At 39.7% G+C, this 17899-nt stretch overlaps 1 protein-coding gene across 2 annotated transcripts in view; it reads right to left on the bottom strand.

The window, feature by feature from the left end:
- Positions 1-15384, bottom strand: part of TRIM24 (tripartite motif containing 24) — an 89979-nt gene extending 74595 nt beyond the window's left edge. For both annotated transcript variants that reach the window (XM_068549531.1, XM_068549532.1), the window contains exon 1: positions 14756-15384. In XM_068549531.1, the coding sequence (XP_068405632.1) occupies positions 14756-15119 (364 nt within the window). In that variant the 5' untranslated portion in view covers positions 15120-15384. The remainder of the gene's footprint in view (positions 1-14755) is intronic.
- Positions 15385-17899: the final 2515 nt, after the last annotated feature.

Raw genomic sequence — 17899 nt, 5'->3', positions numbered from 1 at the left:
TCTCCTTCTCTACTTGTTTGATTTGTTTTCATCTTTTTCCATCCTTTATTGTTTTTTTAAATTTATTTACTTTATATTTTTATTTTTGGCTGCGTTGGGTGCTCGTTGCTGTGTGTGGGCTTTCTCTGGTTGAGGCGAGCAGGGGCTACTTTTCGTTGCGGTGCCGGGCTTCTCACTGCAGTGGCTTCTCTTGTTGCAGAGCACGGGCTCTAGGCACACGGGCTCAGTAGTCGTGGCACACGAGGTCTAGAGCGCAGGCTCAGTAGTTGTGGCACACGGGCTTAGTTGCTCCGCGGCATGTGGGATCTTCCCGGGCCAGGGCTCGAACCCATGTCCCCTGCATTAGCAGGCGGATTCTTAACCACTGCGCCACCAAGGAAGCCCCCATCCTTTACTTCTTTTATGGTAGTTTCTAGAGTGTCTATTCATTCAAGAACTTTCTGGTTTATTTTCATTTCTGAAATACTTCTAATTTTATTCCTTAACTGTCAGTTTTTCTTTTCATGACATCCTATAGCACAGCCAACTCATTTCTAAACTTTTGTAATTATGGTTTATGTTGTTTTTACGTAACATCCTGTTTCATTTGTAGAAATAGGTTTCATTATATCTCTACTTTAAGACCAAGGTACAATGCTATCTCAATTTCTTTAGATCTATTATTGAGGGCTATTGTCCTTTTTTCTTATATAATATCTTTGAATGGTATAAAACCACAGTAGATTCCATAATTCATATTAAGGGATTTTCCATAATTCATATTAAGGGATTTTCCTGTATTTATAAGAGAAGTTTCCTATGTAGAGGTTGTTTCCTAGATTCAGAGTTCTAAGGTTTCCTCTTACATTTTTACCACAAAGTATTCAAACCTATGGTACCTTAGTGTAACCACTTCTCTAATATTTTCTGAAATCCGCCTCCTCCAGTCCCCCTTCCCACATGTATCTGAACCTTCTCTCTTCTTAACCCCTAAATTCCTATCCTAGTCAACTTGTGTTTATTTGCAGCAGTTTCTTCTCAGCGTGGGGCTCTGTTCTTTTCACTGAATATTTCCAAGAACTTCAGGTACCAGGCTGTCCTAGCTCCCCCAGACTTTCCTGTGGCAAACTCTTTGCTTCATTTCAGACCCATGTTAACAGTGTGTGGACCACACGTTGAGTAACACTACCCTGAAACACTCTGCTGCTTCAGAGAAGGCATACGGGTATCACTATGAATTCTGATCTCTAGCAGCAAACATGATCTGTAATCATACTACGTTTTACTGGGAAATGCCACCCACTTTGAGGACACACAGAGAAACCTTCTATATTTATGCCTTTTCTTGCCTTCTCTCCTGTTCACAATAAAGAAAACGTTTCTTCTCCTATCCAGTCACTAATCTCTCCACCATGCCTTGGATCAATCCTACCCTGCCTTCTCAGAAGCTCACACACTCACAAATCTCTTCTTTTGTATATTCAATAGCTCACTTGGCTGGATCCCAAAACAGATCTACTATATGACCCAGCAATTCCACTCCTGGGTATATATCTGAAAAAAACAAAAACACTAATTCAAAAAGATATATGCACCCAAATGTTTATAGCAGCATTATTTATAATCGCCAAGATACAGAAACAACCTAAGTGTCCCTCAACAGATGAGTGGATAAAGATGTGGGGTGTGTGTGTGTGTGTGTGTGTGTGTGTACACACACACACACACACACACACACACATATACAGAGTGGAATACTAGTCAGCCATAAAAAAGGACAAAATTTTGCCATTGGCAGCACCATGGATGGACTTGGAAGGCATTATGCTAAGTGAAATAAGTCAGACAGAGAAAGACAAATACTGTATGATATCACTTATATGTGGAATCTAAAAAAAAACAACAAACTAGTGAAAAAACAAAAAAGAAGCAGACTCACAGATATAGAGAACAAACTAGTGGTTACCACATGGGGTGGGGGACAATATAGGGATAGGGAAGTGGGAGGTACAAACCACTGGGTGTAAGATAGTATTACAAGGATGTATTGTACAATACAGGGAATATAGCCAATATTTTGTAATAACTGTAAATGGAGAGTGACCTTTAAAAATTGTATAAATAATAAATAAGTAAACATGCTTAAGCCTTTCCTATTCACAAAAAAATAAACAAGAAATATTCCTCAACTCCTATTTTTTTCTCCCCAGGTACTGCCTTATCCCTTTCCTCCCTCCCTTCAGAAGTAAACTTTTTTTTTTTTTAACAGAGTTGGTAAACTTTTCCATCTATATCTCTTTACCTCCCACCCACCCCAATATGGTTTTCCCTTCTATCTCTCTACCAAAATAGTTGTGGCCTGTGAGCCACAACTACTGAGCCCGCGTGCCTAGAGTCTGTGCTCCGCAACAAGAGAAGCCACTGCAATGAGAAGCCTGTGCACGGCAATGAAGAGTAGCCCCCCGCTTGCCGCAACTAGAGGAAGCCCGCGTGCAGCAACGAAGACCCAATGCAGCCAAAAAAAAAAAAAAATTCCTAAAGGTTTGTCCTAGGTGATCTCCACACTCTACTTTCCAAGAGTAGAAGGGAAGGAAACAGAGGGAAGACAACAAGGAGACCAAAAAGGAAGGGTCAGGGAAGTGGGAGAACTTGAACCGCAAGTCTAGAAGATTGATGAGGACAGAAAGAAACATAAATCAACATATACCAGTACAGAGACAGACAGACACTAAGAATCTCATGTGCTATAGGCTCTCTTCCTGGTTATACTTAATGCTGAATATATATAGTCAAGAGATCCCAGGGAGACTATTTATCCATAATCAAAGATCTTCTGGTAGTTCTTTGAGGAATAGGGTTGTTTTGCAACTTCAAAGAAGAGAATTTGAAAAATGTTTTTAAAGACTAGATAAACATGCAAAAACAGAGGCAATTCAGCTGATACTTATATGTTCACGTGTTGTTTTAAACACAAATATTTGAACATGCACCCTATATATATATTTATTATGTACATATGCTAAAGTACTAGTGTATCTTGTACATAGTAAATCACATAAATATAAGATATTTTTAAAGAATGAAATAAATGCTTTTAAATGTATTGCTAATCATGAAAGCTTCATACCGTTACTGGCTAATGGTCCAAGATGTGATATACACTTATGGCATAGCTCATTAACATAGAGGATGTCAATCAATTTCAAAGAGTCTTCTTATTAATTTTGAAACTTTTAGGCCCAATTCTTGTTAGACCTAGTTAATCATTGCTGTCAACTTCATAGTAAGACTGATGAAGAGCCTATAAAGGATCAGTTCTGCCATTCTATGCTGCTATGCTTGCAAAATTAGCATTATCTTTATCACAGCTGAATATGAGACTTCAAAGATTCAAGTAATTTAAGCCTGGTGGGAAAAATCACAACTCCATCAACTCCGTACACCTGATAAAATTAAACACAAAATGAGGCAGCAACGGTTACAAGCTTTCTATAGAACATGGATCTCCTTGCCTGCTAATCCACCATTGACTGCATATTCAGGTGTCAAGAATGCAAGTATCTATCCCCCTACAAAACACTGAAGAAGTCATTAAATATGAGCAGCCCTGATTTCTCTGGGCTCAGTTTTCTGCATTTTCCTAAACTAGGTAAGAACCAAGCCAACAGTACCCAACCTCGATTACAGACTTAAATGGAACTCTCTCTACACTTTTAATTAGAATTGGGATCACTTTTTTTAAAAGAATTAATTTATAATTTTTTTAATTGAATGAAGTATAGTTGATTTACAATGTTGTGTTAGTTTCAGGTATACACCAAAGTGATTCAGTGTTTTATATATATATATAAAATGTATATATTCTTTTTCAGATTCTTTTCCATTATAGGCTATTACATGATACTGAGTATAGTTCCTTGTGCTATACAGTAGGACACTGTTGTTTATCTAGTTTACATGTAGTAGTGTGTATGTGTTAATCCCAAACTCCTAATTTATCCCCCCATCTTTTCCCCCTTTGGTAACCATAAATTTGTTTTCTATATCTGTGAGTCTATTTCTGTTTTGTAAATAAGTTCATTTGTATCATTTTTTAGATTCCACATATCAGTGACATATGGTATTTGTCTTTCTCTGTCTGACTTACTTTACTTAGTATGATAATCTCTAGGTCCACCCATGTTGCTGCAAATGGCATTATTTCATTCTTTTTTATGGTTGAGTAATATTCCATCGTATATATGTACCACATCTTCATCCAGTCATCTGTCAATGGACACTTAGGTTGCTTCCATGTCTTGGCTATTGCAAATAGTGCTATGAACATTGGGGTGCATGTATCTTTTCAAATTAAGAGTTTTCGTCTTTTCCAGATATATGCCCAGGAGTGGGATTGCTGGATCATATGGTAACTCTATTTTTAGTTTTCTAAGGAACCTCCATACTGTTCTCCATAGTGGCTGTACAAATTTACATTTCCACCAACAGTGTAGGAGGGTTCCCTTTTCACCACATCCTCTCCAGCATTTATTATTTGTAGACTCTTTGATGATGGCCACTCTGACCAGTGTGAGGTGATTCCTCATTGTGGTTTTGATTTGCATTTCTCTGATAATTATTGATGTTGAGCATCTTTTTGTGTGCCTGTTGGCCATCTGTATGTCTTCTTTGGAGAAATATCTATTTAGGTCTTCTGCCCATTTTTTGATCAGGTTGTTTGTTTTTTTGATATTGAGCTGTATGAGCTGTTTGTGTATTTTGGAAATTAGTCCCTTGTCGGTCACATCATTTGCAAATATTTTCTCCCATTCTGTAGGTTGTCTTTTCATTTTGTTTATGGTTTTGTTTGCTGTGCAAAAGCTCTTAAGTTTAATTAGATCCCATTTGTTTATTTTTGCTTTTATTTCCATTACTCTAGCAGACAGATCCAAAAAATATTGCTACGATTTATGTCAAAGAGTGTTCTGCCTATGTTTTCCTCTAGGAGTTTTATAGTATCCAGTCTTATATTTAGGTCTTTAATCCATTTTGAGTTTATTTTTGTATATGGCATTAGAGAATGTTCTAATTTCATTTTTTTACATGTAGCTGTCCAGTTTTCCCAGCACCTCTTATTGAAGAGACTTTTTCTCCACTGTATATTCTTGACTCTTTTGTGGAAGATTAATTGACCATAGATGTGTGGGGGGGATCATTTTTTATGGCTATTGCACATGTGCCCTACATCTTATAATTTAGGGACTTTCCAGACTGCTGAACCTGAGGGGCTTTTTTGAGTGGCATCCATATGGAACTTCTCTAGGAATGGAGATTAGACCCTAACTTCACTAGGGTCCTGGTAATGGCCTACCATGATTTTCAATCTTTTGACAGTCATTTTAGTTAAAAACAGATGTGAAAATCCATAAACTTACTTATCTAAATTGTGTTACAATTTGTAGGAGAAAAAAAAATACAACAGGGTGTGCAGTAGAGAAATCCCATCACCTCCAGGGCAGCTGTGTATAGTTTTGTTTTTGTTTTTTTCTTTTATGAGAAGATTTATTCCTAGTTCTAGGTCCCAATCTTCCAGGGCTCTAAGCACAATTAAACTTGGTGGGTAGGTGAGGGGAGACCCATTCAGATACAGCACAAGGGACTGCCTAATTTTAGAGGGCAAATGAGGATTATTCGCGTTCCATTTGCTAAGCCATGTATTCCCTGGGGCTACATACGCCACGCTTATTCCATGCTTATTTCTAACTCACACAAAGGTACCTTTTGGACTTGCAGCAGCCCTGACTCCTCCCTCAGGATACGTTGTGTACAATACGTGCAATGTAGCCAGTTAACATGTTTATTCATGTGACCACAACAATCTACACATCAAGTACTTCCAAGCTTAATTTATGCAAATAAGTTCTAATGTTTTCCCTCACCTCACTAGAATTTTATTTCATAATGCAGCACACATCCCATTTTAGAGACTACTGGTCTAGTGCATACTTGAAAATGCACGTAAAATTTGAGAAAGGGGTCAAGGTAACAGGAAGACACGAGAGATGTGTGCATCTAGGTGATAGTTTAAATTGGTGCGGTCTCTAAGAAAAATTAAAGGGACAAATCTAAGGATCTAAGAACCAAAGTTTGCTGATTACCCACATTTGAGTATATGAAAAAAGTGCAATGTGATTAAAAAATGGTCTTCGGACATCAACTTTTCACCAGGACAGAGTAACTAGTACCAAGGCAAGCTTGCCTGACATGAATAACTATATGTAACTGGGAAGAATAAACTCAGGAAGTGAGCCCCTATAATATCTTGATTCTCTGCCTGGGAACTATATCCTAACCATGGTACAGGGAACTAGAGGCTCAGCAGAACACAGCTTAGGAGCCAGAGGAAAATTTGGGCTGTGAAACAGATAAGCACTGGAGAGAAGGGAACTGCACAGAGGAAGGGTGCCAGTAGTCTATGTAGGGTTTCCCCAAATTCTTGGCTGAAGGCTACCACGCATGTGCAGAGTGAGACTTACCAGAAGTCTACAAGAGAGCAGCTGCTAAGGGATTGAGAGAAGAGCAAAGATACTAGAGCCCCAGCAGGAACAAAGAGAAAATAAATAAAAAGATGGTAATCTTAAATTGGACCATACTAATAAATTACTTAAAATGTAAATGAATTAAACAATTAAAAGCAAAATTTTACAACTTGGATAAAAAAGCAAGGCACAACCATACACTATCTACAAGAGATACACTTTAAATATAAAGGTTAAAAGTAAAAGGATGGAAAAATAAACAATTTAAACACAAAGATAAAACTGGTAGCTATATTAATATAAGACAATGCATAGGTCATGAAATAGTAGTATGAATGATAGAGAAGAACATTTCATAGTGTTAAAAAGGGCAGGCAATTCATCAGTAAGACAAAGCTTCAAAATACTTATAGCAGAAACTAACTGGATTAAAGGAATAAAGAGAGAAATCAGCAATCATGATTGAAGATTTAAACATTCTTCTTTCTATAACTGATAGAACAAGCAGACAAAAACAAAAACAACAACAAAGGGACTTCCCTGGAGGTGCAGTGGTTAAGAATCCGCCTGCCAATGCAGGGGACACGGGTTCGAGTCCTGGTCCGGGAAGATCCCACATGCCGCGGAGCAACTAATCCCACGCGCCACAACTACTGAGCCTGCGCTCTAGAGCCCGTGAACCACAACTACTGAGCCTGCGTGCCGCAGCTACTGAAGCCCGTGCGCCTAGAGCCCGTGCTCCGCAACAAGAGAAGCCACTGCAATGAGAAGCCCACGCACCACGATGAAGAGTGGCCCCTGCTCGCTGCAACTAGAGAAAGCCTGCGTGCAGCAACAAAGACCCAATGCAGCCTAAAATAAACAAATAAATTTAAAATATGTACAGCTTTAAAACAACAACAACAAAAAACCAAACCTAGCAACAACAAAAATAAAAATATAATTTTTTTTAACAACACTATCAACCAACTTGACCTAATTGACATTTACAGAACACTACTCCCAACAACTGTAGAATTTAAATTCTTTAAGTGCACATTCACCAAAATAGATGATATGCTAGAACATAAAATGTCTCAATAAACTTCAAAAGATTTAAACCCTACAGAGCATTTTTTTACTACAATGAAATAAGCTATCTAGAAAATCCCCCATATACCTATAAATTAACACACTTCTAGGCAACCCATCGGTCATAGAAGAAATCACAAGAGAAATTTTAAAAAATTTTAATGGAATGTTAATAAAAACACAACACAAAATTTGTTTGAGATGGCTAACACGTGCTTAGAGAAAAAATTATACCTTTAAAGCAGAGACAATAAATAAAATTAACAAAGCCAAAAGTTAGTTGATAAGCCCTTAGTAATAGTAACCAAGAAAAAGAATAAATATGAATTACATATAGAAACAAAAGAGGGGACATCATTCAGCTCCTGAAAACACTAAAAGGATAAGGGAATATTGGGAACAAACTCATGCCAGTAAATGTACAAACTAGCTGAATCATATAATTTTCTTCAAACAATGTACCAATATGGATTTGAGAAGAAACAAAAAATCTGATAGCTGTATCTCTATTAAAGACACTGAATTCCTAATCAAAACGTTCCCCATAAAGAAAACTCCAAGTCTAGGTGGATTCACTGGTGAATTGTCAAGTATTTAAGGAAGTATTAATAGTAATTTTACAAAAACTCTTTTAGAAAATAGATATGGAGGGAACACCTCACACCACGTTTTGAGGTATTACCTTGATACCAAAATCAGATAAAAACACAAGAAAACCACACCACCAATGTTCCCCATGAAGAAAAAACAAAAAAAACCCTTAAAGTGTTAGAAATTCAAATCCGGAAGTACACAGAAAGGATAATACATCATGACCAAGTGCGGTATACACCAAGAATTCAAGACTGGTTTAACATCTGAAAATCAATGTAATTCACCACAGCAACAGAAAAAAAAAAAAGAGAAAAACCATATGATCATTTTAATAGATACAGAAAATGCATTTGACCAAAATTTATCATTCATTCATGATAAAAAAAAACCTTCAGTACACTTGGAATAGAAGGGAACCTCTTAATTTTGATAATGGGCATTTATAAAAAAACAAACAAGCTAACATATTAGTGGTGAATGACTGAATGTTTTACTCCTAAGATCGGGAATAAGAAAATGGATGTCATCTCTCATTTAATATTGAAATTAAACTTCTATTCAATATGCTACCGGAAGTCCTAGCTAGTGCAATAAGGGAAGAAAATGTCACAAATTATAAAGGATGAAAAGAAACAAGTAAAACTACCTGTAAGTAACATGATAGTCTATGTAGAAATTCCTAAGGAATCTACAAAAAACTACTAGATTTAATAATTGAATTTAGCAAGAGAGTAGCATATACAATCAATATACAAAAGCCAATTGTATTTCAATATATTAGCAACAAGTAATTGGAAATGAAAAATTTTAAAACACCAATTTCAATATTGTTAAAGAACATTATCATAAAATATTTTAGAATAAACTTCACAAAATTTGCCCAAGACCACTATAAGAGTACTGAGAGAAATTAAAGATCTAAATAAATGGGAAATAAAACATGTTCATGGATAGGAACAGTCAATATCATTAAGATCATTCTCCCCAAATTGATATCTAGATTCAATGCAATTCCAATGAAAATCATAGCACTTTTGTGTAGAAATTGATAATTCGATTCTAAAAACTTGTCAAGAAATGCAATGACTTTAAAGAGCCAAAACAATTTTGAAAAAGAACAAAATTGTCCAATTTCAAAATCTGCTTAAAAAGCTAAATTAAAAATAAAAAAAACATTATTAGTACTGAACGAATAGATCAATAGAATAGAGAGTAGAGAAACAGAACCATACATATATGTTCAACTGACTTTTTACAAAAATCCCAAAAGTAATATAATGGGGAAAGTACTCTCTTCAATAAATGGTGCTTTAACATATGGTTAAAAACATGAACCTCAACCCTTACCTAGCACAAAAATTACCCAAAATATATTACAGATCTAAATATAAAAGCTAAAACTATAAAAGTACTGAAAGAAAAGACAGGAGAAAAATCTAAGTAAACTTGGAGTAGGCACAGAATTGTTATAACACTAAAATCACTAACAGTAAAAGAAAAAGAAATTATAAACTAGATAAAATTTAAAACTTCAGCTTTTCAAAAGACACCATCAATAAGAAGGTATAGTCAGGGAGTTTAGGATGGACATGTACACACTGCTATATTTAAAATGGATAACCAACAAGGACCTACTGTACAGCACAGGGAACTCTTATCAATGTTATGTGGCAGCCTGGATGGGAGGGGAGTTTGGGGGAGAATGGATACGTGCATATGTATGGCTGAGTCCCTTTGCTGTGCACCTGAAACTATCACACTGTTAATTGGCTATACTCTGAAATAAAATAGAAAGTTAAAAAAAAAAAAAAAAAAAGAAAATGAGGGACTTCTCTGGTGGCCCAGTGGTTAAGACTCCATGCTTCCAATGCAGGGGGCACAGGTATGATCCCTGGTCAGAGAACTAAGATCCCACATGCCGCATGGTGCAGCAAAAAAAGAAAAAAGAAAAAAAGAAGATGAACAAGCAAGCAAAAGGAGTGGAAGAAAATACCTGCAATATATGTATGTAGACGAGCGCCTGGAAACTGGACATATACAAAGAATTTTTACTTTTCAGTAACAGGCCAAATCACCTAGTTTTAAAAATCTACAAAAGCCTTAAACTGAAATTTTACCAAAAATAAGTAAGAATAGCCAATAAGCACAGGAAAAGATGCCCATTATTATTCATCGGGGAAATGAAAATTAAAATCATGAGATACGTCTTCAAACATATTAGAATGGCTAAAATTAAAGACTAACACCACCCAAATTAGTGAGGACGTTAACTGGAACTCTCATACACTGCTGGAGGGAATGCAAAATGGAACTCCAGGGTAAACATACATTTATGACACAAACAAGCAATTCCAATTCTAAGTATTTACCCAAGGAAATGAAAACATATTCACATAACGACTTGTCTACAAATATTTATAACGGTTTTATTCATAACAACCCCAAACTGAAATCAATAGTAACTTCCATCAGCAGGTGAATATTGTATACAGATCTTAAATCTTAAATCCTTTGTCATTATATATTGTACTCAAAACGTGATTAATACTTTTCTCCAAGAACCAAAAGAAATCAGCTCCCATAATTGATAGTTATATCTTACAGACTGCCAGTTAATAAAGAGAACTGGGCTTCCCTCGTGGCGCAGTGGTTGGGAATCCGCCTGCTAATGCAGGGGACACGGGTTCGAGCCCTGGTCTGGGAAGATCCCACATGCTGTAGAACGGCTGGGCCGGTGAGCCACAATTGCTGAGCCTACGCGTCTGGAGCCTCAAGAGAGGCCGCGATAATGAGAGGCCCGCGCACCGCGATGAGGGGTGGCCCCCCGCTTGCCGCAACTAGAGAAAGCCCTCGCACAGAGACGAAGACCCAACACAGCCATAAATGAATAAATAAATTAATTAATTAAAAAAAAAAGAAAGATAAAAAGTCTTTTAAAAAAAATAAATAAAAAAAAAATAAAGAGAACTGATGGACTCATATTTTACTCTCCCTTGACCCCTTTCAAAAGTGTGCTCTCAGTATTCTTTAAAAATAGCTCTTAGAGCTTGCTACTCTTTGGCTGAACAGTACATCCACCTACAAAATATTGCACAATGTTGTAACATTTCTCCAAGATCAGTTTGTCTCCTGACTTCATGTACCAATATGTACCTAAAGAAAATGTTTTCTAAGCTCTTCCCTCTTTCCTGGACATTACTGCATACTAAGAAAATGAAAGTCAGGACTGAGGTAGTAAACCAACTTTAGCTTGTGGTCACTCACCCTCATTCCTTCCAACTGGTTGCCTTACAAAAGTTTAAACCAATGTTCTCAATGGAGGCTTGGTGCCTAGTGTAATTGTGTCTAAGCATTTACAAATTATATGTTTGTTGCTATAAATTAGCTTTGTTTCTTCTTTAAAACAGTCAAACCATTATGTTGATTTTTGTAAAAAATATGTGTTAGAAAAGACTTGCTTTCTATAAAGTTCATTCAGGATATAACAAAGGGAGCACCAAAAAGTACTTAATAGAAAGGGAAACTAGGTCTAATACTGTGGAGAACACTACACTTTGAATTTTTAATTTTCTAAAGAATCCTCTTTGATCAACTGTACTTTGCAATATAATACAGCTTGAGCTAAAAAAAAACTCAAAAAAACTACGGTTTATGATTATACTCTAGAACTCTAAAACTATGACATTTTGGGCTCTCTGGGGTGAGAGGCCTAGAAATCTAGATTTTCAACAGGCATACCAGGTGATTCTAGTAGAGCTAAAATTTGAAAACCCTTATCTAAATCTAAAAGAGTATAATTGCAACACATGTGGCTTCAACAAAACTTGTTTTGTTTGGCCTACAGAACGGGTGTGTGTGTGTGTGTGTGTGTGTGTGTGCGTGCGTGCGTGCGTGTGTGTGTGTAATTACTTGCCAATATCTAATACTAGAGAAACTTTACATAAAATCCAGACTTCAGACTCCTCGTTAAAAAATAAATAAATAAAAGATCCTCCAACCCTGGCCCTGCACTATCACAGGACAATCTGCTGGAGCTTAGTACAGTTTGCTCCCCTTTCCTTTCACTCCCCACCATTCCCTATTATTTTACCCCAGGCTCATAGTTCTCCCTCTCAATTACTTGCTTAGCTCCTGAAGGTATTGTAGTTTGACCTATGATGCCTGTACCCACAAGTTCATTAGGAGAATGAAGAACAGAGATAATCAAATGAACCCTATTTATTTACAGTTGATCCTTGAACAAGTTTGGGGTTAGGAGTACTGACCCTTCCACAGCTGAAATTTCGAATATAACTTACAGTCAGCCTTCCCTATCACCAGTTCCGCATCCTCGGATTCAACCCACCGCAAATCTTGTACTACTCTAGTATTTACTATTGAAAAAAATCTGTGTATAAGTGCACCCTTGCAGTTCAAACTGTGTTGTTCAAGGGTCAAGTGTAGTTCTGAAATATATTGCCTAAACTTTTGTTACAGCTAGTATTAAAATAAGTTTGCAAGGAGAAGGAAGGGAGAAAATATTCAAGTTATTAAGACTCAGGATAGTATTTTTAATTTATTGAAGATAGCCCTATTTTTTAGAGGTGTATGTGAAAGTATCATTTAACAAAGGCTTTTCTTTCTTAGTATAAAAACAAAAACATTATCTTCCAATTTAAATGCTTTCCTGAACTCTTGCTTACAATACAAACACAAGGATAAAAAAATATTTGGAGACTGGAACATTTTGAGAACTCTCTGTAATTGCAAACTTGCCTCAGAATTGAGGATCAGCGCTTTTATTACCCATGTTCTCATTCATTCAGATCTAAATGTCATGGCCTGGCACACAATACATCTTAATTCTAGAATTATGCAAAATTTAGTTCCTAATTGGCTACTGACCCATTTAATCATTTAAAATATAAATAAAAGAAACCCTTAAAAGTGTCTAAAAATTAAGAACTAAAATTTAAGTTTCACCTGTACTAACTTTCCAACAGGTGGGCCATGTCAGAGCAAATCAGCGTGAAGGATCTGAGATTTTACCCTACTTGTAAGCTAACAAAGTAGCTTACCAGGGATGCTGGTTGAAGACACGATACTTGTAGGTCAGATACAAAGGGCAGTTTGTTACTTCCAGTAATAATATAAGCCAAAGCGTCAACATTTTTGCACTGGTTTCCAGAGGCCCAGTTCCCACCTGGCAAGGTGAAGTGGGGCAGTTGATGCTTGCACAGGCAATGGGTTGTGTTGCAGGAGAGGAAACCAAAGCCTAGGGAACCCTCATCTTTTATGATGGGCAATAAGCATGCCTGCCTTTTACTCCAGAAGGAGACATCTATCTTTATTATACTGCACCACATGCATGGCTATTCTTTGCTCTGGTGGAAGACACTATCTCTACCTTCCAAGGCTCTTCCTTATACAAACATCCTTTAAAAACAGAAACAAAGGGCAGTCAGTACCTTCCCTGGCAAGACCTGCAGAAACAGAGAAACCCACGGAAAACTGTCTCTCTCAACTAGACACTGTTCCTAACATATAATTAAATCAAGAATCTAACACTACAACCTATTTAAAAGCATCAATTTCATCTGTTCTTTGACCTAGCTCAACTGTTTAATCTGCATTTTATCTCTAATTAAATCAACTAGTCCCTTTAAAAAAGGCAGTATATATATTAAAAACGAATTATTTCCACTTACTTTGTATTTTTTAAACGGAGGTGCTCAAATATTTGCAATATAAACATTTAAAACCTCAGTTATTCTACTAGAAACAATTTACTGTGCTTACTTTAAGTGTTTCAAACCTGTTAACGTTAGCAATGGGAACTGCCTGTCAAAAGTCTCATTATACAGTAACAAACACCACAAAGAGAACAGTAACTTCAACATTTCCAGCTGCTGCCCACAAAATACAAGAAAATGCGGCACCCCAAATCACTTTGTTCTATTTCTCTTTACCATTTACCGTCTCAAAATAAAATCTCCGAAAGAGAAGGACAACAAAACACCGTCTCTTAGTTCCTTTGTCCCCATCGGAGAGGAGAGAACTGGGGGCTCATTAAGGTAAATAACCCAAAACATGCAAGACAAAAAATAGACGGCATCCGATCTGTAATCAATCATCAAAGAAAGTCACCATCACTTCATCTTCATCCCTCCCTCCCCCTCTCCAGCTCAAATAACAAGGGTACATACGAGATGATTAGGATGATATGGACCTGGACAAAGCTTTGGGGAGGCAGAGGGCAGCGGTTAACTAGATGCAGTCGTCAAAGGACCCGAGATACAGACTACAGCAGACTCCGACAGAGGTTTTCAAAAGTGCGGGTCGCACGGGCCACGCACCCGGGGGGAGAATGCTGGGGAGCAGGAGCAGCAGCGCTGCCAAGTCTACAGCGCCGGTGGAAGTTGCTCGCGGGGCGCGCGGTACGCCGCACAACACGCGGGCCCCTCCATGTCACCGCCGGCAGCACGGACCCTCCTCGCCCCTCCCCCGCCGCGCACCCCGGGCGGCGGCGACATGACAGCGGGTCGCTGCGCCGCTCCAGGACGCCGGCCTGCCCGGGCTCCCCACCCCCCACCGCGCCCGCACCCGCCTCTCACCTTGGGTAGCGAACGGCGAGGAGCCGCTGACCGGCGAGCCGGGGGCGGGGACGGGCGGCGGGGTCTCGGCCGAGCCCAGCATGGGGGCGGGCAGCATGAGGTAGCGCTGGGGCGCGGGCAGGCAGCGCTGGCAGAAGGAGTGCAGGCAGGGCAGCAGCTTGGGCGCCCGGCTCTGGATGTTCTGGTGACACACGGCGCAAGTGTCCAACAGGTTGAGCCGGGCCGCCTCGCCTCCGCGCTCCGAGTCGGGGCCCTGCCGACTCTCGGCCTCGTTCTCCCCGCTCGGCGGAGCCGAGGGCCCCCCGGCGGCCGCCGCCGAAGCCGCCGCGGCCGCCGTCGCCGCCTTCTCTACAGCCACCTCCATTGTCCTGCCCCCGCCGCCGCCGCTGGGAAAGGAGGAGCGGGTTCTCTGCCCGCCGCCGCCCCCGACGACTTCCTTCTCCTCCTCCTCCTCCCAGGCCGCCCGGGTGACTCGTAGGAGAGGGAGGGAGGCCCGGGCCGAGGAAGCCTCCTCAGGCCCCGGGGATCCGCCTCCCGGGTGGCGCGGCCGGAAGAAGGGGATCTGTCAGTGGGGACTGCTCTTCACACCGGAGAGGCTGCGCCCCGTCCGCTTCGCCAACCGCCGCGGCTCTCGTCAAATCCGCCCAGCCCGCCCTCGCCTCCCGGCCTTTCTCTCGGGCCCCCGGACCCACCTCCGGCCCCGCCCCCTCCCTCCCTCTCCCAGCAACCGAGGCGACTGCAAGGAGTGCGCCGCCCAATAGCCGCCGCGCCTGGTCGAGGGGCGGGGCGTGCGGAAGCCCGCGAGGCTCGGACGGCCGCTGCGGGAGGCTGGGAGGTGGGAGGTAGCTTGCCCAGCCCCGCCCACCGAGCTCCTGGAACCGCGGCCTCTGATTGGCCTTTGTGTGTGTTTAGCTCCTCTAAAAAGATTCAGGGTTCATTTGTTAACGATCAACCACCTAATTCGGTCCGCCTGTGTTAGCTCCTCCTATGGGGCGGGGCTTCACTGTGTCTACCCGACACTGTTAATTAAGTAACTGGTAGGAAAAACTCATTTTACTACTGCAGACAGGGGTCCTGTAGGAGGAATAAATGTGGTGGGAGGGTAGAAGGATGACGAAGTGGAGAGAGTGAAAAGCAAAGGAAAGAATTTTAAAAAACGGGAAAATGTTGTGTAGAAAAGATATTGTGGAGGAGGCATGGATTTTGCCACCTGAATTTACTCATCTCTATGATGAATTGCGAGCATGAAGAGTAAGAGGGGAGGTTCTCTTGCAAGTCGGGAATTTTTAAAGGGTTTCCCCAATGAAAAAGGTTAAAGTAATTTTTAAAGTCAGTGATTTGCTTTTTAAGTGAATAAAAATGGTTCATTTTCCAAGGAGTTAATATATAAAGATTGTTTGAAAGTGTTTTATTGCATAAACATGGCATCATTACAAGAAATAGAAATAAATGTCAATACTGATAGCCAAATAATTCTAAAATATTCTTTTTCATCCCCCCCAACCCCACCCCACTCTTATATCAGAAGTTACACATATTTTCACTCTAAAAATGGCCAAAGGGCAAACTCTAGGCATCCTAGCTCTCCCTCAAGACCTTACCTTTCCCAAATTATTCCTCTCCTAGCAGCCTCTTTCCCAAACAGATCCTTAAATCCAATTTCCATAGGCCTCCAGAGTGAAGTTTTCCGTCTTAATGACATTCAAGGGCTATTTATTTTGTATAGTAGTAGTTTCTTAAACCTTAGTTTGCGTAAGAATCACCTGGCAAATTTACTTAGAAGCTGATCCTTGGACCCCTCCCCGTATTCAATTTTAGCAGCATCTCCTGATTGTGATGTGGATGGTCCAGGAACAGCTTTAGAGCAACAAATTTCTTATCCCACCTGTTATCCCTCCAAATTTCATCCCCATACACCTCTCAAGCTGAAGCTCCCACTACTTTATGCTCCAGCAATTTTAACTCTTCCCTGCTTTGCACATGCTTTTCCCTTTGTTTTGAAATGCCCTTCCCTCTGTACCCTATGTTTTTGTAGCTGTACCTTGAAAATCTTCATATAGTAGGAAAGCAAACTCTGTATTATAAAGTAATGCTTTTAATATGCTAATAATTCATTGTAGAGGTGGTATACAGGATTCAAGCAGACTGAAAGACAAGTGCCTTGTATTCCTTCAGGTGATGGCGGTGGAGAAGAAAAGAATGAGGTAAATTGGAGAGGCTTGTTTGGACAGAATTCCATGCAATTTAATACAACCCACTAGTTCAGTTTCTCAAATCATCATGGATAATCAGTTTTAGAGAAAACTGTTTTCCATATTCTTAGACTTCCTAGTCTCATGTAATTAAAACAATCATGTTTTACTTTGTTCAAATATATACGGCTTCTGGGTTTTTTTAAGTCCAGAACATGAATTTATTGTTTTAGGTTTTTTTAATCACAATTATCTTATCTATATATTGTCCTCCCAAATGTATTGCAAAAATATTTCACAGAGATCCACACTCTTATTCTTCCTTAATTACAGCTCTCTCTATTGCCCTTTTTCTATAATTTCTATGGCTCCCCACTGCATCCAAGGCTCTCCACAATTTCATCCCTGCCTGAGAGCCTCATTCGATCTTCCTGCCCGATCCTCACTGCTTTCCCATACCCATTCTAAGCTTCAGCCTAATTGGATGGCTTGTCATTTTCTAAACTTCACCAGCACCACTTCTAACACCACTTCTGAGAGAGGAGATACAGGTTGCCTGTGCCGAAAGAGAAGGGAGCCTGCAAGGAGAGCAAGAGCATTAGATGCTGGTGAGGATTTCTCGCGCCCACCCCTTAAAAGGCAGCAATGGATGGAAATTCTTGAACTTCCAAGGAAGTTTAACAATATTATTTTTGAGTAGAACTCTCAGAGGTTGTGACACAGGTCTGGACAAGAAGAGTTTGAGATTACCCCTTTGCTCAATCTCCTATAGCTTTAAAGGAACAAAGTAAAGATTGCTATCCCTTCAGTAGTAGTCCAAAGGCTTGGATGACTTGAGGCTTCATTGGTAGGACAAGGAGGATGCAGTGTGCAGGGACCAAAGACTGTCCTGCATTACCTCATCGGCTTCCGGAGAGATGTCAGCAGTCGAGAACCAATGGAGGCAAGGCAC

Source organism: Eschrichtius robustus, chromosome 8 (assembly GCF_028021215.1).
Source record: "Eschrichtius robustus isolate mEscRob2 chromosome 8, mEscRob2.pri, whole genome shotgun sequence".
NCBI classification, from domain to species: domain Eukaryota; kingdom Metazoa; phylum Chordata; class Mammalia; order Artiodactyla; family Eschrichtiidae; genus Eschrichtius; species Eschrichtius robustus.
Note: the sequence above shows the minus strand (reverse complement) of the source record. Positions and strands in the feature narration are given on the sequence as shown.